Source organism: Penicillium canescens (genome assembly GCF_028828765.1).
Source record: "Penicillium canescens strain IBT 15451 chromosome Unknown utg000004l_segment0_segment0, whole genome shotgun sequence".
NCBI lineage: Eukaryota > Fungi > Ascomycota > Eurotiomycetes > Eurotiales > Aspergillaceae > Penicillium > Penicillium canescens.
Window position 1 is genome coordinate 1,527,481 of NW_026703966.1, and position 26,625 is coordinate 1,554,105.

General features: G+C 49.5%; 13 protein-coding genes across 13 annotated transcripts; 5 read left to right on the top strand and 8 right to left on the bottom strand.

Annotated features, from left to right (window-relative positions):
• Positions 1–21: 21 nt before the first annotated feature.
• On the bottom strand, positions 22–1,340 carry N7446_005916 (putative mRNA decapping hydrolase). Its single transcript, XM_058514664.1, has 3 exons — positions 1,227–1,340; positions 482–1,150; positions 22–400 (listed from the first exon to the last, which is right to left on the bottom strand). Exons 1-3 carry the CDS (start codon positions 1,300–1,302, stop codon positions 150–152), a joined length of 996 nt encoding a protein of 331 aa, XP_058371842.1. The 5' UTR covers positions 1,303–1,340; the 3' UTR covers positions 22–149.
• Positions 1,341–2,128: 788 nt separating this feature from the next.
• N7446_005917 (ribonuclease H2 subunit C) lies at positions 2,129–2,892 on the bottom strand (the record flags this gene model as incomplete). Its single annotated transcript, XM_058514665.1, has 4 exons — positions 2,129–2,176; positions 2,243–2,460; positions 2,552–2,626; positions 2,730–2,892. The coding sequence occupies 4 exons, from the start codon at positions 2,890–2,892 to the stop codon at positions 2,129–2,131; spliced, it is 504 nt and encodes a 167-aa protein (XP_058371843.1).
• Positions 2,893–3,282: 390 nt separating this feature from the next.
• Positions 3,283–4,275, bottom strand: rex4 (putative 3'-5' exonuclease; the record flags this gene model as incomplete). Its single annotated transcript, XM_058514666.1, has 2 exons — positions 3,283–3,889; positions 3,950–4,275. 2 exons carry the CDS (start codon positions 4,273–4,275, stop codon positions 3,283–3,285), a joined length of 933 nt encoding a protein of 310 aa, XP_058371844.1.
• A 220-nt stretch (positions 4,276–4,495) lies between these two features.
• N7446_005919 (ribosome biogenesis protein NOP53) lies at positions 4,496–5,901 on the bottom strand (the record flags this gene model as incomplete). The annotated part of the gene is made up of 3 exons (XM_058514667.1): positions 4,496–4,712; positions 4,768–5,709; positions 5,768–5,901. The coding sequence occupies 3 exons, from the start codon at positions 5,899–5,901 to the stop codon at positions 4,496–4,498; spliced, it is 1,293 nt and encodes a 430-aa protein (XP_058371845.1).
• A 273-nt stretch (positions 5,902–6,174) lies between these two features.
• On the top strand, positions 6,175–8,716 carry cef1 (putative cell division control protein (Cdc5); the record flags this gene model as incomplete). Its single annotated transcript, XM_058514668.1, has 4 exons — positions 6,175–6,200; positions 6,254–6,287; positions 6,361–6,701; positions 6,751–8,716. The coding sequence occupies 4 exons, from the start codon at positions 6,175–6,177 to the stop codon at positions 8,714–8,716; spliced, it is 2,367 nt and encodes a 788-aa protein (XP_058371846.1).
• A 318-nt stretch (positions 8,717–9,034) lies between these two features.
• Positions 9,035–11,202, bottom strand: N7446_005921 (uncharacterized protein; the record flags this gene model as incomplete). The annotated part of the gene is made up of 13 exons (XM_058514669.1): positions 9,035–9,125; positions 9,196–9,426; positions 9,484–9,599; positions 9,653–9,708; positions 9,763–9,866; positions 9,917–9,961; positions 10,015–10,139; positions 10,198–10,303; positions 10,358–10,544; positions 10,599–10,677; positions 10,727–10,865; positions 10,920–10,977; positions 11,031–11,202. The coding sequence occupies 13 exons, from the start codon at positions 11,200–11,202 to the stop codon at positions 9,035–9,037; spliced, it is 1,509 nt and encodes a 502-aa protein (XP_058371847.1).
• Positions 11,203–11,820: 618 nt separating this feature from the next.
• On the bottom strand, positions 11,821–13,505 carry N7446_005922 (putative FAD dependent oxidoreductase; the record flags this gene model as incomplete). Its single annotated transcript, XM_058514670.1, has 5 exons — positions 11,821–12,615; positions 12,665–12,811; positions 12,870–13,137; positions 13,194–13,319; positions 13,375–13,505. The coding sequence occupies 5 exons, from the start codon at positions 13,503–13,505 to the stop codon at positions 11,821–11,823; spliced, it is 1,467 nt and encodes a 488-aa protein (XP_058371848.1).
• Positions 13,506–14,026: 521 nt separating this feature from the next.
• On the top strand, positions 14,027–15,309 carry N7446_005923 (TauD/TfdA dioxygenase family protein; the record flags this gene model as incomplete). The annotated part of the gene is made up of 3 exons (XM_058514671.1): positions 14,027–14,470; positions 14,528–15,069; positions 15,120–15,309. 3 exons carry the CDS (start codon positions 14,027–14,029, stop codon positions 15,307–15,309), a joined length of 1,176 nt encoding a protein of 391 aa, XP_058371849.1.
• Positions 15,310–15,820: 511 nt separating this feature from the next.
• On the top strand, positions 15,821–16,863 carry idi1 (isopentenyl-diphosphate delta-isomerase IDI1; the record flags this gene model as incomplete). Its single annotated transcript, XM_058514672.1, has 3 exons — positions 15,821–16,140; positions 16,234–16,572; positions 16,628–16,863. The coding sequence occupies exons 1-3, from the start codon at positions 15,885–15,887 to the stop codon at positions 16,861–16,863; spliced, it is 831 nt and encodes a 276-aa protein (XP_058371850.1). The 5' UTR covers positions 15,821–15,884.
• A 285-nt stretch (positions 16,864–17,148) lies between these two features.
• On the bottom strand, positions 17,149–17,877 carry N7446_005925 (DUF202 domain-containing protein; the record flags this gene model as incomplete). Its single annotated transcript, XM_058514673.1, has 2 exons — positions 17,149–17,569; positions 17,789–17,877. The coding sequence occupies 2 exons, from the start codon at positions 17,875–17,877 to the stop codon at positions 17,149–17,151; spliced, it is 510 nt and encodes a 169-aa protein (XP_058371851.1).
• Positions 17,878–18,431: 554 nt separating this feature from the next.
• N7446_005926 (MATE family efflux transporter) lies at positions 18,432–20,449 on the top strand (the record flags this gene model as incomplete). Its single annotated transcript, XM_058514674.1, has 2 exons — positions 18,432–19,592; positions 19,643–20,449. 2 exons carry the CDS (start codon positions 18,432–18,434, stop codon positions 20,447–20,449), a joined length of 1,968 nt encoding a protein of 655 aa, XP_058371852.1.
• Positions 20,450–20,746: 297 nt separating this feature from the next.
• On the bottom strand, positions 20,747–21,713 carry N7446_005927 (uncharacterized protein; the record flags this gene model as incomplete). Its single annotated transcript, XM_058514675.1, has 3 exons — positions 20,747–21,496; positions 21,558–21,646; positions 21,710–21,713. 3 exons carry the CDS (start codon positions 21,711–21,713, stop codon positions 20,747–20,749), a joined length of 843 nt encoding a protein of 280 aa, XP_058371853.1.
• Positions 21,714–22,134: 421 nt separating this feature from the next.
• N7446_005928 (ATP-dependent RNA helicase DBP10) lies at positions 22,135–25,168 on the top strand (the record flags this gene model as incomplete). Its single annotated transcript, XM_058514676.1, has 3 exons — positions 22,135–22,154; positions 22,436–24,776; positions 24,821–25,168. The coding sequence occupies 3 exons, from the start codon at positions 22,135–22,137 to the stop codon at positions 25,166–25,168; spliced, it is 2,709 nt and encodes a 902-aa protein (XP_058371854.1).
• Positions 25,169–26,625: the final 1,457 nt, after the last annotated feature.

The following is a 26,625-nucleotide window of genomic DNA, read 5'->3' on the forward strand; positions in this document are numbered from 1 at the left end:
GAACCAAAATTTATATTTATTCTCAATGAGATCTTGCATACAGTATGGAGTAGTAGAGATACGTGGGTATGATGTTGTTTAGACTGCCTTTATGACAAGATATGATGTCTAATCTACTCGTTCAAACATGGAGTATCTTGAGTAACTCCTCACTCTAACTTATGACCTGGCTGTTTCCCCTGCTTCAATGGCTCAAAAATATCAGTCCACAACTCATTCGCCTCACCAAGGAAATAAGTCAAATCAACATCAGCCATACTAGCACTCTCATCCCCGTCCATCATCTCAAGCTGAGAGATCAAATTCTCCAATCCAAATGCCTTACCCGTAGACTGAGTAGTCCCAGCCTCAAGCATAACATTAACCACATGAACATGGAAATGATAGTAAGTCGGTTGATCTAAACAAAGAGCAGTCAGCAAGAATCCCAATAACCCTCAACATCAAAATCAAAAGAAAGAAGAAGAAAAAGAAAACTCACAATGAACATAAAGCTTAAGCTGATCCCTCTCAAGACCTGGATACATAGCAACAGTACCCTCAAGCACCCTCTCCCTGAGATACTTCAACCAAGGGACATGCCCCTTCCTAAGATCCCTCAAAGACCAGATATCCCTCCTCTGCACAAGCGCCAGCAAATGCAACGAACCCATCGTCTCGCGATCCCAATTCAAATCAGGCAACATCAAAAACGCATCCTCAGCCCGGTTCTGCCCCCCATCATCCCGCATAATCACATCTTCCTGCTCCGTCCGTCCTTCCAGGATATTGAACACCCAGTTAAGCCGCCCCTCCTCGCGCTTGGCGCGCATGTAGGGTCTGACATAGTTTGCGTAGATTGCTGGGGTTTCGGTTACCATGCGCAGTTGTTGGTCCGAGTATTTCTTTATGTGGGAGGCTGTGCAGGGCCAAATTAGGTTTAGTTTTAGGTCTGCGGTTTGGTTGGTGGTGCCGTTGGTGCCGTTTGATGATGAGGCTAGGTACCAGCGGTAGATGTCGTTGTTGCCGAGGTTTTTTATGCGCGAGATTGCAGCGTGGAAGGCGCGGATGGTGTCGAGGGATTCTGTTGCGAAGGCTGTGCGTTCCGCTGTTAGGATTCCTTGTTCATTGTGTATTGTTCCTAGCAGGGAGATGCGTCTGCCGGCTTGATCTGGTAGGTTTCGTTAGCTTTTTTTGGTATTGAATTGGGTTGGATTGCGGCAGAGGGGGAGAGGTGGGGTTGGTACCTTGCCTGAGGAGTTTCGTTACTTGGAATTGGGAGATCAATGCCTCTGGGGCTGTTGGGGGGTTGGAGGTGTCCATCTTTGTGTGATGGATAGGCCGGGGAGGATGTGTGGGGGTGGTTTACTGCTTGAGCTGCTTGAGCTGCTTTATCGGGTTGGTGGGCGGTCAAGCTTATCAATATCTACATCTACATCTACAAAGATGATACTCGACTCAATTAGATACAAATATGCAAGAGTAGGAGCTAATCTGAATGTAAGAGCCTTTTTAATTGAATTTACATGGTTTACGAATTACAATTTCATGAATACAATCCAGGGTCCTACTGATATGCTCTCTTCAACGCATTGCTTACTTGAAAGTTAACTCTCGACATAAAGCCATACAAGCCTCCAATTCTGATATGATAACAGAAAATCACACCTCGGAAATCACCATAAGTTCCCATGAATATAGTCTAATATCCTCTTGAATCCCTTAGAAATGCTACAACAAAAGGCTCACTTTGTCGGTGCCATCCTTATAAAACCTAATATAGCTTTCTTCGAGCGAGTCCTACCACCAATTTTTAGCACACAGAAGTGACAGCAAAGTTGCCATTTTGCGAAGGCCTGTGAAAGATGATTAACCGTTCACTACCATATGGTTCTAAGGCTATATAAAAAGTGGGTTCTGCCTAGGTGCGACAATAATCAGTAAGTAGATCGAGGTGCTTAGGTGACAATCAGGTGATAGTGAGCTGACCATTTAATCATATAAGGGTGATCAACTAAGGGTACTTAGGGGCTCAACTTTACTGATCAAAAAGCGGGAGGTGAGCACTAAAGAAAGGTCTCAATTCCCATGAATGTAGCTTATATGCAATCCCAATAACCAAACCACCAACACCATTATGAAAAGCGCATCAGACAGCAGCCTCTTTCCCATTCACCGGAGCAGGTGTAGCATGCATCTAAAAGAAAGTCAGTAAATCACCCTCCCATACCAGAAAAAAAAATATAAAAACAAAAGAACATACAGCTTCCGCAAACTGCAGCCACTCCTCAACACCTTTAACGAACGTATCATCCGCCGCAGGAAGAGCCTCATGACCCCATACAACAAGATCCTCGAAAGTACCATTCATCTCCAGAATCTTCACTGGTTCCTCGGGCTCAACTTCTACAACTTCGTCGTCATCATTGGGGACTTGTTGACTCGAAGGTAAAACGCGATCGGTTGGTGTTGCGACGACGCCTAAATCGGGGTAGATGGATAGAATTAGCCGCTTGTACTAAGACCAACTAGCTAGGTAGCCAGTCTTTCGTCTGGGTATGTGTTGCCGTACCTCGATACCCGTCCGGAAGGGCAACGCGCCGACCTCGAAGTTTGCGGCCGCGGAAATATGAGGTTTGTGTGTTATCTGTGTAGAAGGGTTGATTAGTTCTTGTTCTTGTTCTTGTTCTCTTCTTTCTTTTTATGCCTTAAGAGGGGCAGTAGACTGTGGACTGAACTGCTTGATGTACCTTTTTCGTCTGTCACTGGCGCCCAGTACCGGTCCAAGGAATCAATTGCTCCGTCGTGGTGGATTTTGCATGGGATTATGTTGGGTGTGTACTGCGGTGTTGAGGTGTCCTTCGATTGTGTGTCTGCTTTTGTGCAGGGTCGAATGGCGTACATGTCTGGCATTGTGTTACGCGAGGGTTGGAGATGGAGATGGAGGGTCTGAGGTTGGCGTGGTAGAGATGTACACTGTGCTCAAAAGCTGTATTGAGGAATTAAATGTAATCGTATGCAGTCTGCAATCTGGAGTTGACGGGGTTACTGGGATGTTCGGGCAGGGATTGTAAGAGATCGGTAAGGTTCCGAGGCGCGTCGCGGTACCGCGTTAAGTGGAAATTCGAATACTTGGGATGAACACTGAACACAACTACACTACATGTGTCTAGAATGAACTTTTCTGTGGAGATGATCTGTTCTATTACAGAGCTCTATCGAAGTGCAATAATAAATTCAATTGGATGCGATTGGGGGTATACATATACAAAGTATCTATGTCTCAATCATCTTCACTCAATATCAACGCTTGCGAGTAGTCTTCTTCTTCTTCTTTTTCTTCTTGTCTCCATCGCCCTTCTCCCTGTTATCCGCAATCATACGAGCAGGCCATTTCTTCAAATGCTCCCGTTCAAAAGCATCCTTTTCGCGTCGATAAAGAGCCATCGTAGCCCGAGCATCTTCCACACTAGAATGCGCTCCATCCTGAATCTTCAATCCCAAGAACTCCTCCGCCAACATCTTCAGACGTGGTGATCCACCACCAGCAATCTTCCGATAGGGTGCATGCTTGCTGGTATCCCGGATGTCACGTTTGGAGTGACTGAGTAGAAGAGCGTCCAGATCATTGCTGACGGCGTGACCAACGAGGATGCGATCTTTCATGATCTCTGCCACTTCTTTCTGCACATGTTCGAAAGTCCGGGCTTCGACCATGTGTTTCGGGGCAATTCCGCTAACATGCGTGCGCCAGTCTGTAACCATCTCCTTGGGCCGCACGTATGAATCGTATACTTGGTCGCCGTTGAAGTTGACAACACTGACGCGGGCCAGTACCGAGTCGTTGTCTGGGTTTGGTCCGACGCCTACCATTTCGCAATCCATTGCGACATATTTTCCTAGTTCGGCGCTGTTCAAATTAGTATATGGTCATAAGGTAGGATGTGTACCATGGAGAGAAAGCTCTTACGTCGGCGAACGACCTTCATTCTCTTTCCCGGCACGGGAACTGATCTTGAGCTCAGCTGGAACTCCTGCGCTGGACTTTCTCCGGGCAGGCGAGGCCTGAGTTCTGGAGTCTGTGACCAGCTCTGTCCTCTCTGACATTCTCTTGCGCTTGAGTGTTGTCTTGTCTCGTGTCGTGATCGTGGTCTTGGTCTTTGGTTTCTCTGTCTTGCGTTTCTTCGCAGTGGCATCTCCGTCGCGATCGGAGGACTTGCGTTTAGCAGTAGATGTATCCTTCTTCAGCGTTGCCTGCAGCTTCTTCCAATTACTGGAGAGACTGGTCTTGTCCATGGTGACAATGCTGCATGGAGGAAGTTGGGAAGATAAAAAGGCGATAAGCAAGTAAATTTTCGGGACCCACTTTTATCTCTACACGATGGAGAGTAAAGAGTAAACACTTGTACATGAGCTACTTTGCTTTACTGTTGTATAGTGGAAACAATATTTGATACTATGTAGGACGCAATGTATGTCCAAATGCACGCGCTTTTAGAGGGAATATGCAGCAGAATTATTCGTACCCAGTCTTGAAGTCCTTCGCAGTCCACTTTTCGGTCACCTGTCTCCTGGCCTTGCGGGCCTGCGTGATCGGTGTGCGGGACTCGAGCTTACCCTGAACAATTAATGTTCGGAATCGGTCATCCAGGAGGTTGCCCTCGGGCTTCAGAAGTCTTAGCGAATCCTGAAGTTCATCGGGAAGCACCAGCTCCAACCGCTTCTCAGGCACCCTAAATGTTTGTTAGTCAAGAAGAAAAGTAGAACATAAGATAAGTGGAAACATACGCCTTCTTCCCACCAAAAGTCTTTCTGCGGAGGGTAGTGTCATCACCCTCCTCCTCAGAATCATCCGCATCGGACTGGTTCTCGCGCTCAAGTTCCCGTTGCTTGACCTCCTCAATAATCTTGGCGATATGCTCGGCCTGTGCATCTCTCTTGCGCATCTGAGCCTCCCACTTCGCTTTCCGCTCTGCTTCCTTGCGACGATTGACCTTGTTCCGCTGCGTCTTGGATTTCCGCTCGGGGCGCTTCTTGTTCAGCCACTCGGGCTTCTCATACTCGCTTTCGAAGCCCTCCCAAGCGCTCTCATCGTCCGACTTGACCTCGCCGTCATCATTCTGAGCCGCTTCAATCATACGCTGCTTCTCAGCCTCCTTGGCCTCTTCCTCAAGTCGCTTCTTCTCAGCCTCAACTGCCTTAGCACCATGCGTCTCCAAGAGCTGGTCCCACTCTTCGAAGACAGGGTTGTAACTCGTTCCGGCGTGCGGCGTCTTAACAGAGGGGACGCGCTTTCCGTTGGCAGCGAGTGAGATAGGAGCGTGCTTTAGTGTGACCGGCTCAACCTTGGGCTTGGGCTTGGTCAGGAAATCGAAGCGAGGATCATCATAGGTGGTCGCGGGCTCGGCTTCGTCCGCCCAGGGATCGTAAATCTCAGTTTCAGTCTTCTTGCCAGGGTTGTTCTCCTTTGCCACCTGCTTCAAGCGCAGATATTCCTTGCGGCTGACCCAGTCGTTCTTGACCTTCTTCGTCTTCGGCTCAATGACTCCATCGGTAACGTTGGGGTTTCCACGCTTGCGACCGTCCAATGCAGGGATCATAGACCGCTGAGCGAGGATTTCGTCTGCCTTGAGAGGCTTGTGTCGCTTGGCATAGGACTTGCGCACTTCTTCGGATCCGGTAGTATCGAGAGTGAAAAGTTCATCGGAAGGCTTCTCGGCTACAAGACCACTAGAGGAAAAGTTAGTACATTGATTCAGCCCCAAACCCAAAAAAAAGATAGGCGTACCCTTTGATCTCTGCATCCTTCAGGTTGCGCAAACCGTCCTGAACCTCAGTGACATCGACGTTCTTACGCCACGCCTTCTTGCCCTTACGGGAAGGCTGCTTGAATTGCTGAGGAGCATCCACAGAGGTCGACATTGTGGAAACAAATAGTTGACGGTGAAGTATGAAAATTGGCTTATCTTTTTTTCTTCCCAAAAAAAAATCTGGGTCTGCTTATCTCAGCACGCGCGGGGGCGGTTATCACGTTAAGCGCGCTAAATTGCAAACTCGCATTTCTTCCGCTTCGAGCTGTCATCACTTGAACTCTCCCATCGCCAGAGGGTTGTCAATTCTCCATCTTCCTGGTGGCACCCTTGATCTTTCACTTTTATCTCCCGGAGGACCCTGCGCAGAGCGCGATCGCACGCTATGCCTGTCGTCAAAGGAGGTGTCTGGTAAGAACCCCGTTGTAACCCTCTCGCGAATTTCTCTTCTAACGCGTTTCTAGGACCAATATCGAAGATGAGGTGCTTCGTGCAGCTGTACGTCTTTTTCTTGCAATCCGCAATCATTTGTGGCCAACGGTATATGGGGCGAAAACTGACACGATCGCAGGTATCGAAATATGGTCTGAACCAGTGGGCTCGAGTGTCCTCACTGCTCGCGCGGAAAACACCGAAGCAATGTAAGGCGCGCTGGATTGAATGGTTGGACCCGGGTATTCGCAAGGTCGAGTGGTCACGGGAGGAGGATGAGAAGCTCTTGCACCTCGCGAAACTGATGCCCACGCAATGGCGCACGATCGCACCCATCGTTGGGCGTACCGCGACACAATGTCTTGAACGCTACCAGAAGCTTCTCGATGAGGCCGAGTCTCGTGAGAACGATGAGCTTGGGCTAGGAGGGCCTGGTGAGGAGAGCGCTGCGCCCAGTGCGGATGATGTCCGCCGTCTACGGTATGTCTATTTTACCCATATATTTCCCACTTATTGCTGATCATTTTAGTCCCGGTGAACTTGACCCCGACCCGGAATCCAAGCCTGCTCGCCCCGATACGATCGACCTGGATGAAGATGAGAAGGAGATGCTGAGCGAAGCCCGTGCTCGTCTCGCCAACACACAGGGTAAAAAGGCCAAGCGAAAGGCCAGAGAACGTCAATTAGAAGAGTCCCGGCGACTTGCGGTCCTCCAGAAGCGCCGCGAACTGAAGCATGCCGGTATCAACGTCAAGGTCGTCACAAGGAAGCCCGGCCAGATGGATTACAATGCAGACATTCCCTTCGAAAAGCCAGCCGCTCCTGGATTCTACGACACAATTAATGAACAGAGTCAGAATGAACGTGAACGGGAAGCATTTGATCCTCGAAAGCAGCAGCTCGCGAATAAGCGAAAGGGTGATCAAGATGATGATGCGGAGCGCAAGAAGCGTAAGAACGATAAGAACAGTGCCACAGCCGCTTCAGCTGCTGCCGCGCGAGCAGGTCAAATGCAAAAAATCCGTGAGGCGGAGCAGAGCAGCAAGCGACGAGGCTTGAATCTACCAGCGCCTCAGGTCAGCGAAAGCGAGATGGAAGATATTATTAAGATGGGAATGGCTGGTGACAAGGCCAGCAAAATGAGCGCCGACGAAGAAACCACTCGGGGTCTCATTGGTAACTACTCGGGCATCGTTGGAGGAACCCCGATCAGAACCCCGCGCGCTGCCCCCGAGGAGGATCACATCGCCAACGAAATCAAGAACATTCGGGCTTTGACCGAGACACAGTCTTCTCTCCTAGGCGGAGACAACACGCCTCTTCACGAGGGTGGCTCATCAACTGGCTTTGATGGGATTGCTCCTCGGCGACAGGATATCGTCACCCCCAACCCCATGGCCACGCCATTCCGGCAAGCGAACGGCATGGGTGCCACACCTATGCCTGGTGGTGTTGGTGCTACGCCATTGCGCACACCACGAGACCACTTTGCTCTGAACCGGGAGGGAGGGGGCACACAGCTTGTTGGAAGCACGCCTCGCGACATCCGAAACCATGAGAATTTCATACGCCAACAGATGCGTAGCAAGCTCGCCTCGCTTCCAAAGCCCAAGGAGACCGAGTGGGACTTGGAAGAGCTTCCATCTGAGAACGCCGAGCCCACCGCGGCTATGGAACTCAGTGAAGAGGATGCTGCTGAGCGTGACCGCAGAGACCGAGAGGCACAAGAACTGGCCGCAAAAGCCGAATTCAAGCGCCAATCACAAGTCTATCAGCGCGGCTTGCCTCGTCCCACTGTTTTGGACCTGGACGCTCTGATGGAACGTGCTTCTAGCGCAGGCGATGGCATTGAAAAAATGATCGCCAAAGAAGCCGCCATTTTGATTGCACACGACTCCCGCAAATTCCCTCTTCCCGATGCCAAGGTCGAAGGGAAGGCACCAAAGCTCAGCCAACTGGAAGACCGTTTCCTGGCAGCAGCACGAGCTTCCATTGCCGCCGAGATTGCCTCCACTCAAGCACAGCAGTCCGAATGGCAAGAAAAATTCGACGATGGCTGGTCAACAGTTCGCGCCAACTCCCTTCCTGGTCTTGAAAACTACGACGATGAAGAGGACGACTTCAAGGAAGAGCAGAAGATGATCGAGCTCTTCGACAACGTCCAAAAAACTCTCTTCGAGACCGCTGATCGTGGAAACAAGCTCGAAAAGAAGCTATCTCTGCATTACGGTGGATATCAGAACCGTGCTAAGACGCTACGCTCGAAGATCCTAGAGGCCAGCGTCGCTTTGCCCAAGGCCACTGATGACCTGGACTCTTTCCGTACACTCCAGATCTCTGAAGAGTCAGCCGTATCTCGACGGCTTGAAAAGCTCCGCTCGGATGTCTCGTTTGTTCTGCGGCGCGAGCGTGAAGCCCAGGATCTCTACAAGACCCGCAAAGATGAGTTGGATGAGCTTGTTTCCGGGACGGCTGCTGTAAATGGCTGGCACTAGGTCTGTCATTACTTTTTTTTTTTCGCGTCATGACCTCATCACATTTCATCTTGCTTGTACAATTACCATTGCTGTCTAATTTGACGAACTGCGGTCATTTGCCGAAATGTTACTCATACATATCCTCGTAGATTCGGTATTTACAAGATATCGTCACTGTACTTTGAGAAGACTAAAGGCCGTGCAATCGGCGGTTCAGCCATTCGCATATTGAACTAGGTAAGAGAAGGATTTCGACTATGTATCCTATGTCTGCGTCATGTATCGGACGCTTAGAGCACGCTTTTATGTGATATTCCGTCACAAAGTTCCCCTTACTCAAGCCTTGATAGCCTTTGCATCAAGGGGAGTTACTCCTCCAGAATCCGACGAGCCATCTTCCGTCTCCTCGGCTTCATGGGTTTGATTCCTGGTATGCCACGACAAAAGTTAGTAAACTGAAATCAAAAGAGAAACCACATAGTAACTAGAAGACGAACCTCTTCTCCAACCTTTCCTTCTGATGCAAAAATCTGATCACTAAAGTAGTAACAATCAACAAAACAGAAAGAATAGTAACAGCAATAAAGCCCTTCCGATACTCAGGCGCATCAACCTGCTGCCAAACAACAAGGGGCAACCAAGCCTGGAAGACATAAGCCATCTCATTCATACTTCCAATAACAAGGGATCGTTCCTCATTATCTTCGGAACAGATTTCATGAGCCCAGCTATTATCAATATCAATCATGTTAGAACTTGAAGCTTGGAAACGTGTGAGGACTTACGCCATCAATAGGCCACTCAGGCCGTATCCGGCTCCGCTGATGATGTAGCATGTCCATTTCCATCCTGTCGGAATATCCCATACTGCGAGGGATATGTAGCTTATTATGTTGATGCACTGGGATAGGGTTAGGCCTATGTTGTATAGAGGTATAGAGTTGTAGTACTCACAGCTCCGAAGATGATCGGTGGCCAGCGACTGCCGTTTAGTACACTGTCTGATATCCCTGGCATAAAGTTAGCATCACGTAAAGGTATTCATGATGATATGATTAACTCACAGGCATACGCGAGAGTCGTCACAACTTGGACCGCAGGGGTCGTTGTCGGAATGGAGTTGATTTGGCTGACTGAGTATACCGGGTCCGTGGAGTTCTTAAGGTATCTTTGGAAGAATTAGAGCTGACTCGTGAGAGCGAATTGATATTCACTCACTGTTGGAAGATGGGCTGACTTCCAGCTGCGCCATTGTTGAAACATCTGGGAATAGGTCAATTTGAGACAGTACTTGTGATTGTGTCTTTGATACTCACATGTAAAGGATCGTTAGAAGATAGATGTGCCACGAAGTGAAGATCTTCTTCAACTTTGACTTTGTGAATGGCTCTCTGTCCTTTCTTCCTTCTAGTTTCATTCGTTTCTGGGCCAACTTCACCTCCTGTTCAACCCTCGATGTTAGTATTGGCCAGAAAACCGACATGGATGGATAGGATCACCTCTTGGCTCAGATACCACGGGCTAGAAATCTCGGGCACGTCAGGAAGAATAAAGAAACCACAGATGGCAACTGGCAAGGAGATAACTCCGTCGATGATAAAAAGCCTGATTGGCAAATTAATGTTTGAGCGAAATCCCCAGACCTAGCTTGGTGCTTACCATTGCCAGCCCTTGAAGCCTCCTCGTCCCCCAAGATTGTAGACTGCATCCATGAGATATCCAGAGAACATAGTGGCAATTCCACTGCTGGTGTGGAAGATACAAGATCGTTTTGCTAATTCATCTTTTCTGTACCACGAGCCAATAATATATTGCATTCCAGGATAGAATGTACTCTCAGCAAGACCTATCACACATTGTTATCAAACTCTCCCTTAGAACTCGAATCAGGTCAACATACCGACGAAGAATCGTAGAACGTAAAACTGAGTTGGGCTGTTGCACCGAGAAAGTGACATCGTGAGGACGGTCCATAGAAGCTATGAAGGTATAAGCTGAGTGCATTCGTAGGATAAAACGGAACCTTACCTCCATAGCTGGAATCCAGTATCGCGGCTTGATGCGAGTCAACAATAGATTGCTAGGAATCTCCCCAATCACGTAACCGATGGTCCAACATGTCTGCATATAGTTGAGCTCATTTCCGTACATGCCCAGATCTTCCTTCCTGCGAATAGTCAATATCAACCCCAACATGAGAACAGAAAAGACGTATCCCTACATCCCAGAAACAAACGCATTGTTAATATTGATCTGATCAAGATACTTGATAAAATAACCTAAAAAGGAAAAGTCAGAAAATATCCGAAAGAGGAAACCTGACAAAACTCACCCAACGACGCAAATGTCAAAATAGCCGAATCCAACTTAAACATCAATCGACGCTCCTCGGGAGACTTGTCAAAAGTATCCCAGATATAGCTGACCCATTTGCGCTTAGGTTCTTTCTGAACCAGCGTCGAGGGATCGACGTCCGCTTCAATGGCATGGGATTTTGGTGGCATGATACTGTATGTATGGTGCCAACTGACCTCGAAGGGGATCAAGGTTCCAGAGCCCTTGAAACATTCTTATAATCCGGAAAAGCGATTAAGATCAAGTCGGAGATTGAGTGTATGCCACAAACTCCGAGAAATGCTTAATATCTGATTCGGAGATGATAGACGAGCTCTGACGTATCAACGACCCTGTTTCAGGATAAAGATAGCCTGGTCGCGTTATTTTTGTGTCGAGCTTTTAGTTTATCAGCATAAAACTGGAGCTACGAGAGATACAAGGGGTTATCGAGGAGGCTGCCTTTCGTTGTGGTCGAATGATAGTTGAGCTTGTTCGCGCAATTCCTGCGAGATTGCTCAACATTTCGATGCGCATAAGCAGTTACTAGCAGTATTTACTACAGTGCGGGGACTCGCTGAGTTGTTGTGCTGTTGCCATACCACGCTAGAACAGCACCATCGCTCGTCATACATCTCGGCGATGGTGTGCCACACCCCTCAACTATATGGCATCTCTTTACTGATATGTTTGACTTGTTCTGCGTCACTTTACTATGTAACATTGCCTCCCTCGATGAGAACATCAAACGTGATAACTGACCATATGAAGGTTTATATAGAAAAGTATCAAGCAGCTACTTCCACTTCTAAAGGACCTCTGAGAACATTATCCGGCGGAAGCTGCCCAGCAAGCAACAATCGAAGTCTTTCCCTCATCGCAGCCCTCTCTTCAATCCAAGTCTTAGTATGACCCTCAATGGGAGGCAAGCCATGCGCTGCCCTCCCAGAATTAACCCATTCCATAAGTTTCTCGACATAAGGCTCCTCCTGATCTTTAAGAGAATGGAAGGCCCGCCCATACCCCTTCTCCTTAATGCGAGTCTCATATTCCTCGCGTAATACCGCAGGAGGTGGAAGCCGAGCCATTTCCGACAGGAACGCTGCCACGGCGATAGCCTGGAACTCGAATAGAGAGAATGTCGCTGTGTAGAAGGGGATACCAACAAAGGCGAGTGTCGGATCTGGGATATAGAAAATGTCTTGGTGCAAGTTGTGGATTTGGGCGCCGTCTGTTACGAGGACTGTGTCGTTCGCTTCGGGTGCGGATATGCTGTGGTTGTTGTATTCGGCTAGGAATGGAAGGGCCATCTGGTAGCCTGTGCACAGGATTATAGTGTCGATGTCTTGTAGGGTTTCTCCGGATTTGAGGGATACAGTCAAAGGTAAGTGTTCGGTTGGAGAAGTTGAATGGGAGATCTCGAATGAGCCGACTTCGCCGATTCTTTTGGTCTTCTCGGGGAGGGCGGTTTCTGGAAGATCGAAGGCGCCGTTGCGCGTGCTTTGGTAGACTTGATTTGCTGTCGTGCTGATTGCTTTGGCGATATCCAGAGAGGAGACTCCTCCTCCAAGTAGGAGTACATTCTATTCCCAGGTTAGTGAAGTTTGAGATGCAGGAAGAACTCATGATTACCTTCCCCTCAAATCCTTCTGATCTTCGAAAAGCCTTGGAATGATAGATATTTGCGGGCCATCGCGCTTTCGCCTCAGGGAGTCCTTGGATATCAGGAATAAGAGGCGTATGATAATGCCCCGAAGCAACAATGACAGAGTCATACGTCTGTAGTGGAATTAGTAAATGATATCAACGGACAGAATATTCGGGATTGATATCTTACCGCAGAATCCTCGTTCTCGATAATATCTTCATCATTTTCCTTCAACGTACTCCACTTGACCGTCCACGTCGATCCCTCCTTATAGACCTTGGTGACTTGAGCACCATACTTAGTCACATTGTCGACGCCAGCCTTCTTAGCCGTATCTTGGATATAATCCCTAAGGACGAAGTGTCTCACAAAAGGTGCCGTTCCTTCTGGCCAGGTATTGAGCTTGGTCTCTAGCAACGGGGTGGAGACATTATTGGTAAGACTTTCATAGCAGGGCCTGTAAGGAATGAATATATGATCTATATCGATAGAAAGTGTTCCGTTCCTACTCACCCCGGAGGTGCATGGAGTAATATCTTCCTCTCCTTTTCTCCGCGCTCGTCTTTCACATACTCCTGCGAAGCCGTCGGTCTCGGGGATGGATATTGAGCTTCAATCGGAGTGCGCTTGTCATATAGCCTGCGACCGATTAGCTGATTATTCCCAAAAAAATCGATTGAATGATTATATTTACCAGACACCCCCGGCTGCATGGCTTCTTTCAAAGACAGTCACGTCAATCCCAACAGCCAAAAGGTGGCCAGCAGTAACTACTCCGCTGATTCCAGCGCCAATGACCGCAACGCGTTTAGACTTGTCACTCATGATAATTGTAAGTTTGTATGGAAAAAGGAAAGGGGGATATGGGGATCATCATCTGAACTTACCTTCTAAAAGGTGTCCATGTTAGTGATCTACTCAGGACGCCTCAATATTTCGCCATCGCAGATCTCCACTTAACCTCTCGGCTTTGATCTCGAGATTCTAAATATCGGATCAAGCGGCAATATTTCATAGGTGTCATGCCATGCTTAGAAATACTGATGCGATCGCGATTTATATCGTGGATTGTGAATCCCAGGTTCCCCGCAGCGCAACAGCCGTAAATTTGTGAAAGGCGAATGGTAACAGTAAAGAGGGGGTGCGATGAATCAGAGAGTCGGCAATGGTCAGAGATATGCATAAAGGCGTAATGGGTCAGATCGATGATGTGCTCGAATCCTGGTTGATCAACTGTTTCTACCCGGAGTATACAACTTACATTTATCTTATATCATGGATAGTCTTCTCCAGGTAATCATTTACAATCAAAGAACAAACATTAGTAAATCGAATTCAATATCATCATGGCACCTGCTCCTATTGATCCGCGCATCATCGACGTCGCACCGCCTAAGAAGGACACCCTAGAACTCCCCGAGCCTGCACGCGAACGTTTCGAGAAAGCCGGCATCGACTTGAGCAATGGCTACCCGTATCGACCATCTCGTCCTCTTTACCTCGACGACGTTTACAATGTGCGGAATGAAGACAGACTCCACGTAGACCCAGGCAGCCGAGCCGACCCCGAGAAGAAGGCTCTCCTTTCTGCAGCGAAAGAAATCATTCCACTGACTAGACATATCGGAACTGAAATCGTCGGCTTACAACTGAAAGACCTGTCAGACCAGCAGAAAGACGAGTTGGGGTTGCTGATTGCTGAACGGAGCGTCGTCTTCTTCCGGGACCAGGATATCTCCCCTCAACAACAGAAGGAGTTAGGCGAGTATTTTGGAGAAGTCGAGGTCCATGTAAGTTCGATTAATCCATTGTATCAATCAACCACCAACAATATGGTTTTTGTCCAGCCACAAGGACCCCAAGTCCCCGGTGTCCCCGGTGTAACAGTCCTCTGGCCAGCATTATTCGCAGAAGAGCAGAAAGCAAGCTTCCGCCGGCCAGGCGGCGCATCTCGTTGGCACAGCGACCTCGTACACGAGAGACAACCCGCAGGAGTAACACACCTACACAACGACACCGTCCCAACCGTCGGAGGCGACACCCTCTGGGCGAGTGGCTACGCAGCATATGAGAAGCTGTCACCCTTATTCCGCAAATTAATCGACGGTCGGACTGCCATTTACCGCTCTGCGCATCCATACCTCGACCGCAACAAGCCAGAGGAGGGGCCGAAGTATGTAGAGCGTGAACATCCTCTCGTTCGTGTCCATCCGGCAACGGGTTGGAAGGCGTTGTGGGTGAATAGGGCTATGACAGATCGGATTGTTGGTCTTGATAAGGCTGAGAGCGATGTCATTTTGAATTACCTGTATGATGTTTATGAGAAGAATCCTGATATCCAGGTGCGCTTTAGATGGACTCCGCGTACAAGTGCGCTGTGGGATAATAGGTTAGTTGATTACTTGGGAGTGATGGGTGATTTATGCTGATTTTTGATAGGATCACTATTCATAATGCCAGCTGGGATTATGAGGGTTCTCAGCCACGACATGGGACTCGAGTGACCTCACTGGCGGAGAAGCCTATCTTTGACGCTGATGCTCCAACCCGACGGGAGGCATTGGGCTTGTTGGGACCGCAGGAGATTGCAGAGCTGGAGAAGCTGACGGGTCTTCTTCAAGTGAAGTGATTATGGCGAGGTTGTGTCAGACTGTCTTTTGGGCAACGATATCCTCGCTGGACCAACGAAACCGTTGAAATAGTCATGATTCGAGCACTTTGTTCTTATTGAATGCCACGATTGACAATGTCAAGCATTGTTGTAAACCTGGGATATCTGCTGCCAAGCCGTTCCAACTCATAATGCTAGTCCATTAGCTTCGAGTAGGGTATGTTTATCTTTGTACCAGGTTGCAACGATTCGCGTTGTATATTCGCATTGCAATTGGGCTTTACAACCCCAGATAGGGTTCCGGGCTTCGTTACTTGCTGCGGTCTCTGGAGGCCGAAGTGGAGATAGGAACCGTCGGGGCTTACGTCCGTACCCCGTGGCTAGACAGTACAGCATGGCAAGTGTACGCTTATCAATTGTCAATGATCCAGGAAGGGGTGTATGTAGGTGCAACTAGGAATCGAAATTGTTGAGGCTATCGATCACACTGGTCCCTGGGGCAAATCTGCCGATCCTTGCCGCCTTCCCCAACACCCTTTGCTTTTTTGTTGCTCCTGACCTCCTTCTTTTTACTAAACTTCCATTACGCCAAAATGAGCACAACGACTACAAGCACAACAATGACACTGAACAGTGTACCCGAAATCACGGCGGACAACGTCGCCACCCTCTTTCCTGAGGTCGACACATCGCTGGCTCGCGAAATCCTCCCCACCAGCCAAACACAGACCGCGCGCGATGCCGGCGAGCTCGAGGGCTACGACGAGGAGCAGGTGCGCCTGATGGACGAAGTTTGCATTGTCCTGGATAATAATGACCGACCCATCGGCAGCGCCAGCAAGAAACTCTGTACGTTGAACTCAACCCCAGACTCCATGTGGCGGGGTAGTGGTGGCCATAAACCCTTGCGAATGAATTAATACTAACAGTCATTATTGACAGGTCACTTGATGACCAATATTGACAAGGGTCTGCTTCACCGTGCTTTCTCTGTGTTCCTGTTCGACTCCAACAAGCGCCTGCTGCTTCAACAGCGCGCCTCCGAGAAGATCACCTTCCCCGATATGTGGACCAACACCTGCTGCTCACACCCTCTTGGAATCCCCGGCGAGACAGGTGCTGAGTTGGATGCTGCGGTTATGGGAGTGAAGCGTGCTGCGCAGCGCAAACTGGACCACGAGCTTGGTATTAAGGCGGAGCAGGTCCCGCTGGACAAGTTCGAGTTCTTCACGAGAATTCACTACAAGGCTCCCAGTGATGGCAAGTGGGGTGAGCACGAAGGTATGTCACGGATACAAGATTGACTCGAGTCGATTGGGTTCTGACTTTATTCCAGTGGACTATATCCTCTTCATCCAGGCCGATGTCGACCTGGCCCCCAGCCCTAACGAGGTCCGTGACACTACCTACGTTTCGGCTGACGAGCTCAAGGCCATGTTCGAGCAGCCCGGCTTGAAGTTCACCCCGTGGTTCAAGCTGATCTGCAACTCGATGCTATTCGAGTGGTGGAGCCACTTGGGCACCCCGGCTCTAGAGGCGTACAAGAACGAGCAGGAGATCCGTCGCATGTAAACGGCCTGGAGCATATATTGCGTTTTCGGTCCTGTTTTTCTTTTCGGTCATATGCATTTTGGCATTCCCTTTACGTGACTCATGGAATTGATACCTCAGTCTGTTTTGTCAACACCTAATTTAGGAAATATCTCAGTAAATCTTGAATAATACTGCAGCATTTCATGTTAACGTTTTAATCTCATTCCTGAAAAGTAGGAACAATAATGGTATGCAACGGATATCAACAAGACCAACGCCAACGCTAATGGAAAAGACAACAAATCCAAACCAACCAAGGAACCCTCACTGCTGCGGATCCGTCGATAAAAACAAAATACAACTCCCAAGAATAACAGTACCAACAACCGTAAAAACAACCTGCGTCTTCCACCCACTCTGCACCAACGCCGCCTTCCGTGCATACTTCATAACAGTCCGCGAGTAATTTAAAAACCCATTAGCCAAACAGGTAAGACTAAGAATCCAAAAGATAATACCCAGCGGCAAAGCCATACGCTTCTCAAGACCGGTAGGCTGATCGCGGAAATGGAAGGAGATGATGATCGCCAGCGACACGACCGCTAGATACATTGATAGTCGGAGCCATGAGAGGAATGTGCGCTCGTTGGCGCAGTGGTCGCGTGCATCTGAGGTGCTGTTTTCGAAGAGGAGGGCACCGCAATATGGGCGCGAGAGAAAGATGTGGCGTTGGGATTCGATGTGGCTGGGTGGCTTGTTAGTGGATATAAACATGGACATTAACGTTAACACGTGTGGGGTTGGTATGGAGAGGAAGCGTGTCTATCCGTCTGGAATTCCAACTCCAGACCACCACACCATGGGGGATGTGGTATGGAAGAGTTTCGAAGGTAACTGGATGCAAGGGACTCCGCCACCATGTTTCCCGTTTGGCATAAGAGGGTTTCGGATTTTATGCACTTACTCTTCGACCAGGACTGGCTTGGAATGAACCGGATTGATCAGCGGGTTAAAAGGTGGGCGAGTGAAAGCACTCGTCCTTGTTTGAGTCATGATTGCTTAATGAAGCTGGGACTGGAGCTTGGAAGCTTTGGTCACCGTTGGAGAGAGGAGGCCTGAGGGTAGTCATGTGATGTGATCTATACCGTTTTCGGCATGATGTCACGAACTTATGCAGTGCAACTTGTTAGATGCATATCGACATGGATGCAATGTTTTATTCCGTATTGTTTGGCTGACCAGGGTTCAAAGTTTTGTATGTCGATCATCGAGGCATCAGCTTGTCGGTGGGTCTTTGTCGGTGGGGGCTTGGAGTTCAAAGCGTTGACAATTGGAGGCGGAACGGTAGATAGACAAAGGATCTAATCTTTTAACTTACGAGTTGACTCATCCCTTGTCAATTGTTAGCTGATATAGGTGTGTGGGGGCGGTACTTACCTATCTGAACACTACAAATACTGCCTGGGTTCCGCTTCTAATTTCTCCGCTTTTTGCTTTTTGTCCTTTTGATACTTCGCCGACTTCAAGCTTCAAGTCAAACGTGTTTGACTCCAAAGGATGTGGCCATAGACAGTACCATAGACCAGTGCTTCCCCGTCTCTCTTATCATGGCCCGCAACATCCGCTCGGTGGACGCCGCCGAGCATCAAAGCCCATTCAGCCGGTCCTTCACCGCCAGCTCGCCCATCGCCGCCTCAGCAATTGCTCGAGATCTAGCAGAATACAGCGACGAGGACAACACCTCCACCGATGTAATATCCGATTGTTCAACCGCTCGCCCGCCCGGCAGCTGGACCGGCACCAACCCCCACTCACTAGCAGGGTCATATCGGCGGCCGGGACACTTCACGTCCGTCAATCATGCGACCGTAATTCCCAACAACGGGGAGCAGCAGCCTCTCTCACAGAGTGAGCGCGAACAAGCCATTGAAGAAGAGCGAAACCTACTAAGCGACAACCATGTAATCCCGCCCGAGTATGCACATGGCAAGGCCCATGGCTTACAGCGCAAGGTCAGCGGCCTACTATCTGCAGCTATCGGCCAGGGAAGTGTCTCCCGACGACCGAGTGCCTCGTCGCGACGCTCCCAGAGCAGAGAAGCTGAGACGGGCCCGGTATCAAACGAGACCACGGCTCTCCTGCAGGGACCTGCAGACGCCGAGGACTCCGAAATGGATTTGGATGAAATCGACCGCAAATGGGAGGAAGCTGTTGCTGCAGGCCTGATCCAAACCACGTGGCAGCGCGAAGCAAAGGTCATTGGCAAATACTCGTTACCACTGATGGTCACATTCTTGCTGCAGTATTCCCTGACTGTAGCTAGTATCTTTACCATTGGTCATTTGGGGAAAGAGGAGCTTGGTGCGGTCAGTTTGGCTAGTATGACTGTCAGCATTACAGGTAATGCGGTTTACTCGGGTCTGGCGACGAGTCTGGACACTCTGTGCGCTCAAGCGTATGGATCTGGCAAGAGGAAGCTGGTAGGCTTGCAGATGCTGCGGATGGTATTTTTCCTTTGGGTTATTACCGTTCCCATTGCGGTTCTTTGGTATTTCTCCGACCATATCCTTGCGAAGATTGTACCTGAGAAGGAAGTTGCTGCGATGGCTGGTCTTTATTTGAAGGTGGCTCTCTTGGGAACTCCTGGGTATGCTTGCTTCGAGAGTGGTAAGCGTTACCTCCAGGCTCAGGGTGTGTTCTCTGCCTCGCTGTATGTTCTGATTGTGTGTGCGCCGCTAAATGCTTTTCTCAACTGGTTCTTTGTCTGGGTATGTGTCTTTCCTTGACTGCTAATGGGGACGATACTGATTTCTTATAGAAACTTCAATGGGGCTTCATCGGCGCTCCAATCGCCGTTGTTATCACAGAGACCCTTCTTCCCATCTGCTTGTTCATTTACGTCTATTACAAAGTAGGATCCGAGTGCTGGTGCGGCTTTACCACACGCGCATTCCAAAATTGGGGCCCAATGATCCGACTCGCACTCCCGGGCTTGATCATGGTGGAGGCAGAGTGTCTCGCATTCGAAATTCTGACGCTAGCATCCAGCTATCTCGGGACATCTGAACTCGCAGCCCAATCCATCCTGGCAACAATCTCCAGTATTACGTGGCAGATTCCATTTCCACTGTCTATCGCTGGTAGCACGCGAGTAGCAAACCTGATTGGAGCCACGTTGGTTGATGCGGCTAAGACCTCTGCAAAAGTCAGCTTTTATGGAGCAGCCATCGTTGGTATTTTCAACATGGTTCTTCTGTCAAGTTTGCGCTCTTACATCCCCAGGCTATTCAGTTCGGATCCCGAGGTTGTTGATATCGTGGCACAGGTCCTTCCCCTCTGCGCAGCGTTCCAGCTCTTCGACGCCCTCGCAGCGAATTGCAATGGTATTCTCCGTGGATTGGGTCGTCAAGAAGTGGGCGGTTACGTCCAGCTCTTCCTTTACTATGTGGTTGCCATGCCCATCAGTATGGGGACGACTTTTGCTTTAGACTGGGGCGTCATGGGATTATGGACTGGTGTTGCCCTTGCTCTTGGGCTTGTTTCCATCGTCGAGGGGATCTTTATCAGTCGAGCTAATTGGAATCGTTCTGTCGAGGAGGCTATTCTGAGGAACGAGCTGACTTGATTTGATCTTTAGAGTAGATATGATACGAGATGGTCGATATGACTTATGACCGTTCGCAACGGTATGTTCATTTGCATGATTTCAGCACATACGTTCTTGTTCGACCTGATGCATCAGCGGTGGCTAGATGGTTTCTATTTCTGTTTCTTGTTTTCAGTACATGTCTCTACCAAAACCGACGGAAATACAATGGAAATAGAGTAGTTCACCTCCCCAAAATCTTATGTTATAAAAGACAGATCATGATATCATTGGAGTCTGAATGCGACTTTTGAAGATGACAGACAAACCACTACCCTAGTACTCGAGAATAGCCCAAGTCTGCTCATCCATAGTAGAGAAGATAACACCAGCACCAAGCAACTCCTCACCAGCCTTAGCAACCTCCATAGCAGGCATGTTAAGCTTGGAAGCAATAACCTGCATATGTAAACCAGTATCATCCTGCGGCTCAGTCCGAAGCAACGAATAAATCTTCTTAGCAACAGGCCCCATAGAAGCAAGAGCCTTATTCTGCCCAGCACCATATTCATCCGCACCACCCATAACCGCATCACCCCCAACACCAGCCGCACCTCCAGCGGGGGCACCAGCACCCCCAGGAGGACCACGAGTAAAGAACAAATGAACAGCAGTAGCCTCCAGCAAATGAACATGCAACTCATTAATATTCGACAAGGGCCGCACACTATGCGCACCGATGTATCGCTTGTTCCCGAAAGACTTGACAGAGCCAAATACGCGGGCGTACCCGTTGAGTTCGAGCTCGCTCTTCCCATCACCGGGAGCCTTGCCGTCGTCCGTGTCCATGTTATCGGCCGTGGTGGAGTCGACCCATTTCTTGACTTCGATTTCGCCGGTGCCGTCGTCGATTTTGTAGGTTATGTTTGTGCTCTGCGAGCTGATGTTCCGCACTTGGCCTATGAAGAGGACGTTGGCTACGTCTGCCCCGTCCACTTGGAAGGGTGCTTCCGGGAATGGTTGCGAGGCGTCCAGGACTTGTTTGACTGTTACCGGGCGGAGGGTTTTGTTATCCCGGTCCCCGGTCTGTGGAATTGGCTTTTTAGTTGGGTGTTGTTAGGTGGGTGTGCTTGGGATGTTGTGTTACCTTTCCTCCTGCAGGGCTGTTCGTCTCGCCTGGCATGAAGCCTCCGCCGCCGCCGCCGCCGAATGAATTGTAATTGTTGTATCCGCCGTCTGGAGAGAGTGTTAGATTGAGTGTGTGAGATTTGGGGTGCTGAATTGAGGGTAAGTACATACCCATGATGTGGTGTTGAGATGGGGAAAATTGAGGTAGAGAGTGACTCTAAACACCATTTTACTCAATTGGGAGCGTGTTGCACGCGTCGCGGGGTGTTCTGCCGTGTCTGACCGCTTTGACTTACTGAGGACTGCCTAGTTTGAGGTCTTTGTGTACATGTATTCATTTTGTAAGAATGTATTTAGGCCATGGTATACACAAGCCATGCTCATAAATCGCTTCGAATTGTACTTGGAGATGCTAATAAACCTCACCTTCGTCTCGTGTTTGTAGTTGCTATCATGCGACCCTCAGTTCTGATTTCTTTGAAGGTACAATGTATCATAGTAAAGATCTAACCAGTTCATTACCAGCCTTCAATATACTCCTCGAGAAAACAACACAATCTTATCATACGTTGGTGACAGAATCATCCTCGTCCTCAATGTATAGAGAGATCATTTGGTTTGCACTCGGTAGATCGTTGATCCGGCATTCACCGCCTTTGATTTCTCTCAACTTTTTTTTGCAGCAATCGAAACATGACGAGATAAGCGACTCGACTTACGCTTCAGTTGTTGAAGCTTGTGTGCAGTCGGGGAATTGTCTGTGAGATATTTTCGTTGATCCCAATACGATTGTCAACTTTATACCCCCTCCGACGTTGATGAGTCGACCTGTTTAACGCTTATCACCGTATTTCTTCCGCCTTCATCGGCATACCGCAACAATGCCTCGCCGCGAAGCCTCCCCGCGGAGTCGGAGAACGAGTTTGACATTACCAGCGCTCTTTTCCAACATGACAGCGATTCCGACGACGGCGCAAAGCCCCAGGCCCGTCAACAGAAGCAGAAGCCTGCTCCCCGGCAAGATCTCGATTTCCTCGGATCGGACGATGATGGCGACGCAGCCTTCATTGCAGGCCAGCAAGCATCTGCCAACCGAAAAGGATCAAGTCTGAAGGGTCGCACTGTGAAGAAGGGTGGTGGTTTCCAGGCAATGGGTCTTAACATGACCCTGCTCAAGGCCATTTCCCGGAAGGGATTTTCAGTGCCTACTCCGATTCAGCGTAAGACCATTCCCGTTATTATGGATGACAAGGATGTCGTGGGTATGGCCCGTACTGGTTCCGGAAAGACTGCGTCGTTCGTTATTCCCATGATTGAGAAATTGAAGAGTCATAGCACTGCGTTCGGTGCTCGTGCTTTGATCATGTCCCCATCTCGTGAACTGGCTTTGCAAACTATGAAGGTTGTCAAGGAGATGGGACGTGGAACGGATTTGAAGACTGTGCTCCTGGTCGGTGGTGACAGTCTGGAGGATCAATTCGGAATGATGGCCAACAACCCCGATATTGTTATTGCGACACCTGGTCGATTCTTGCACTTAAAGGTTGAAATGGATCTTGATCTATCCAGTATCAAGTATGTCGTCTTCGATGAAGCTGATCGACTTTTCGAATTGGGTTTCGAAGCCCAGCTTAACGAGATTATGCACGGATTGGCTGCCACCCGTCAGACTCTACTATTTTCTGCTACATTGCCCAAATCCCTTGTGGAATTCGCCCGCGCTGGTCTCCAAGAGCCCACCCTGATCCGTCTGGATACGGAAAACAAGATCTCCCCTGATCTACAAAACGCATTCTTCGGAGTCAAGTCATCAGACAAGGAGGGTGCCCTGCTACACATTCTGCACGACGTCATTCAAATGCCTACCGGACAGACCGAAATTGGCCACATGCTTGAGCAAGAACGATTGAACCCGACCCGCAAGCGCAAGAGGTCTGACGTGCGGAAGCCCAGCGGCTTCAAGGAGTCTCCGACCAAGCACTCGACTATTGTATTCGCCGCCACCAAGCACCACGTCGACTACCTTTACTCTCTTCTGCTCGAGGCAGGATTTGCGACCTCCTACGCGTACGGTTCGCTTGATCAGACGGCTCGTAAGGAGCAAGTTCAGAATTTCCGATCGGGTATCTCAAATATCCTAGTCGTAACCGACGTTGCCGCCAGAGGTATCGATATTCCCGTCCTTGCCAACGTCATCAACTACGACTTCCCCTCCCAGCCTAAGATCTTCATTCACCGAGTCGGTCGTACTGCTCGAGCTGGTCAAAAGGGTTGGAGTTACAGCCTCGTTCGCGATGCCGATGTCCCCTACCTTCTGGACCTTCAACTGTTCTTGGGACGTCGATTGGTTGTTGGCCGTCAGTATGGCACTCAGGTCAACTTCGCCGAGGACGTAGTCGTGGGCACATTGTCTCGTGATGCGTTGTCTCGCAATTGTGAATGGGTCAACAAGGTTCTGGATGAGGACACCGACATCTACGGGCAGCGACAAGTTGCCGGGAAGGGAGAGAAGCTCTACCTGCGCACCCGTAACTCGGCTTCTGCAGAAAGTGCGAAGCGGGCCAAGGAGGTCGTCTCCTCTGACAACTGGGCTGCAATCCACCCTCTCTTCAACGATAAAACAAGCGATCTGGAGAACGAGCGCGAGAACATGCTAGCCCGCATTGGTGGATACCGGCCCCAGGAAACCATCTTCGAGGCAAACAACCGCAGAGGTGGAAAGACCGACGATAACGTTGCCGTCGATACCATCCGACGAATTCGTACATCTGTTGAGACCAAGAGAAAGCGCGCCGATGCTAAAGCTGAGGCCGAGCTTTCCGCACTCGGCATGCCGACTGGCGAAAATGGTGAGGTGGAGGATGATGACATGCCTGATCAACCCGGTGAGAACATGTCAGAGGCATCTGATGACGACCTCGAGGTCACTTTCGGCGCCTACAACAAAAAGAACACAGATCAAGGACCCAAGAACCCTCTCGCCTCATTCCAGAACCCCGACTACTTTATGGGCTACACGCCTAACAACAACGATATGGCGGAAGACAAGGCTTACGGTGTCCACTCCGGTACCAACTCCAACTTCGCCCACGAGTCCCGTAGCGCAACCATGGACCTGAACGGCGACGAAGGCAAGCGCGGTTTCGCGGAACCCCGTACAATGATGCGCTGGGACAAGCGACACAAGAAGTATGTTGCTCGCCAGAACGACGAGGACGGATCCAAGGGAACGCGCCTTGTCCGCGGAGAGAGCGGAGCCAAGATCGCGGCCAGCTTCCGTAGCGGTCGCTTCCAGGCCTGGCAAAGGGCAAGCGAGCCGACCGCCTGCCCCGCGTTGGCGAGGCTGAGAAGCCTGGCAGCATGTCCCAGGTCAACTCTCGTCACGCCACCGGCCGCTTCCGTCACAACCAGGACCGTGCGCCTAAGCGTGCTGATCCTCTGCGTGGTGACTACGATAAGATGAAGAAGAAGAATGAGGCTGCGCGCGAACGCCAATTCGACAAGATGGGCGGTGCGGCATACGGTGGAAAGAGCGAGATTCGGTCTACGGATGATATTCGCAAGGCGCGTAAGCAGAAGCAACAGCGTCGCGATAAGAATGCCCGGCCGACGAAGAAGGGAAGAAGATGATCATATTTATTGGAGAGGATTGTGTAGAATAAAATGTCTATATTGCAGAGATACCACAACTGTGTCTTGTCTTTTATGTTTTATGTCGGATTGATCCGGGATTTAGGAACTGACTATGCTCACCACATGGAAGATACGAAGGCAAGTTGTAAACGCAGCCAATGGACTACCATGCGGACTATCACGTTTAAATGAGCCCTGAGCTGATCCCGAAGATGTGATAACGGCCCAATCCTTGCACTCGGACCCTCAAGTAAACCAACTAGGAGCTAGTTAGCCTATAACTTGATTGCGGAGCATGTGAGGCCTTTAAAATGAGAACGTTGACACTAGGAGAATTCCTCGCCGAATATTCTCCGCTCTTATCGGCGAATTCTGACGTGAACACCCTAAATGCCTAAGTGTAAATAGTTCCGTACTCCACTAATGAACGGGTTTTCACAGTTAGTTTGGAACTAAACTAGGAGGGGTAGGAGTAGCAATAATGTGATTGGCATTCACCCAGCGTACAGACTATTTAATCCTGCATGAACGGGGTGACAGACCCCTTGCTGCTCCGCGTGCCGTATGTTCCACACCCCTTTTCCCTAGATCCTAAGGAATATTAGATTATTGTCCCGAGGATCTGGCCATCTCCCCCTGATACCCTGTTCTACGGTATATTGTTTATATTGTAGGGGTCTGGATTCCTCCTCCTCAAGGGATGATCAGCATTACGCACACGCAGAGGGCAGTGGGATCGCCCAAAGGCGCAGAAGGCTGCAGCCACATCTGCCGGGTGCCCCGGAAAATAAAGTAGGCATTCCTCTCGCCCCCTTGACCTCTCTCCTTTACGGCAATGGTTGGGGTTGCACATCAAACAATAAACGGTGGGTACCACAGCCCGTATAGTACTGCGAGACTAGCTTCGGCATGATTTGCCTCGCAAACTATTCCCAGATAAATAGGAAATAAAAGGAAATAAAAAGGGAAAAAGTCCCAGCAGCAAACTGGTGCCTACCCTGTGAGACCTTTCTATCTGATCTGCGGACTGTAACCGTAACCCCTAGCCCGGGGCATAAACGTCGGGATTTGCCCAGGTGGGTCGGAGAATAATAGAGAAGCTTGAAGGGAGTGGAGTATACCAAACTATCAGTTTGCTCTATTATCCAGTCTTCAACAGGCCAGATTCTGAGAAGAAAGAGCATGAATAAGTGGAGGGGTGAAGGAAAAACACCTTGCCCTAATTTACAGTTGAACTGTCAACTCTGTAAAATTGAACATTCTCCGATTGCAACCCCCATTAAGCGCCCCCTCCTTAAAGTTATAGTTACATGGGATGCTATAGATTGGGAAGTAATACCCTGTATCAATACAAGGAAAAGTACATGTCAAACGGAATGCATAGTCCCCCGCCCACACTATTGGCAATGGCTGCGGGCGCCGACGTCGATCCGCAAATCTTCCTTGCTTCCCCG

Coding starts and splice junctions, on each gene's coding strand:
- N7446_005916 (XM_058514664.1), bottom strand. CDS start 1,302: ATGGACACCTCCAACCCCCCAACAGCCCCAGAGGCATTGATCTCCCAA. Junction 1,151..1,226: donor AACGAAACTCCTCAGGCAAG/GTACCAACCCCA, acceptor GAAACCTACCAG/ATCAAGCCGGCAGACGCATC. Junction 401..481: donor GCTTAAGCTTTATGTTCATT/GTGAGTTTTCTT, acceptor CTCTTTGTTTAG/ATCAACCGACTTACTATCAT.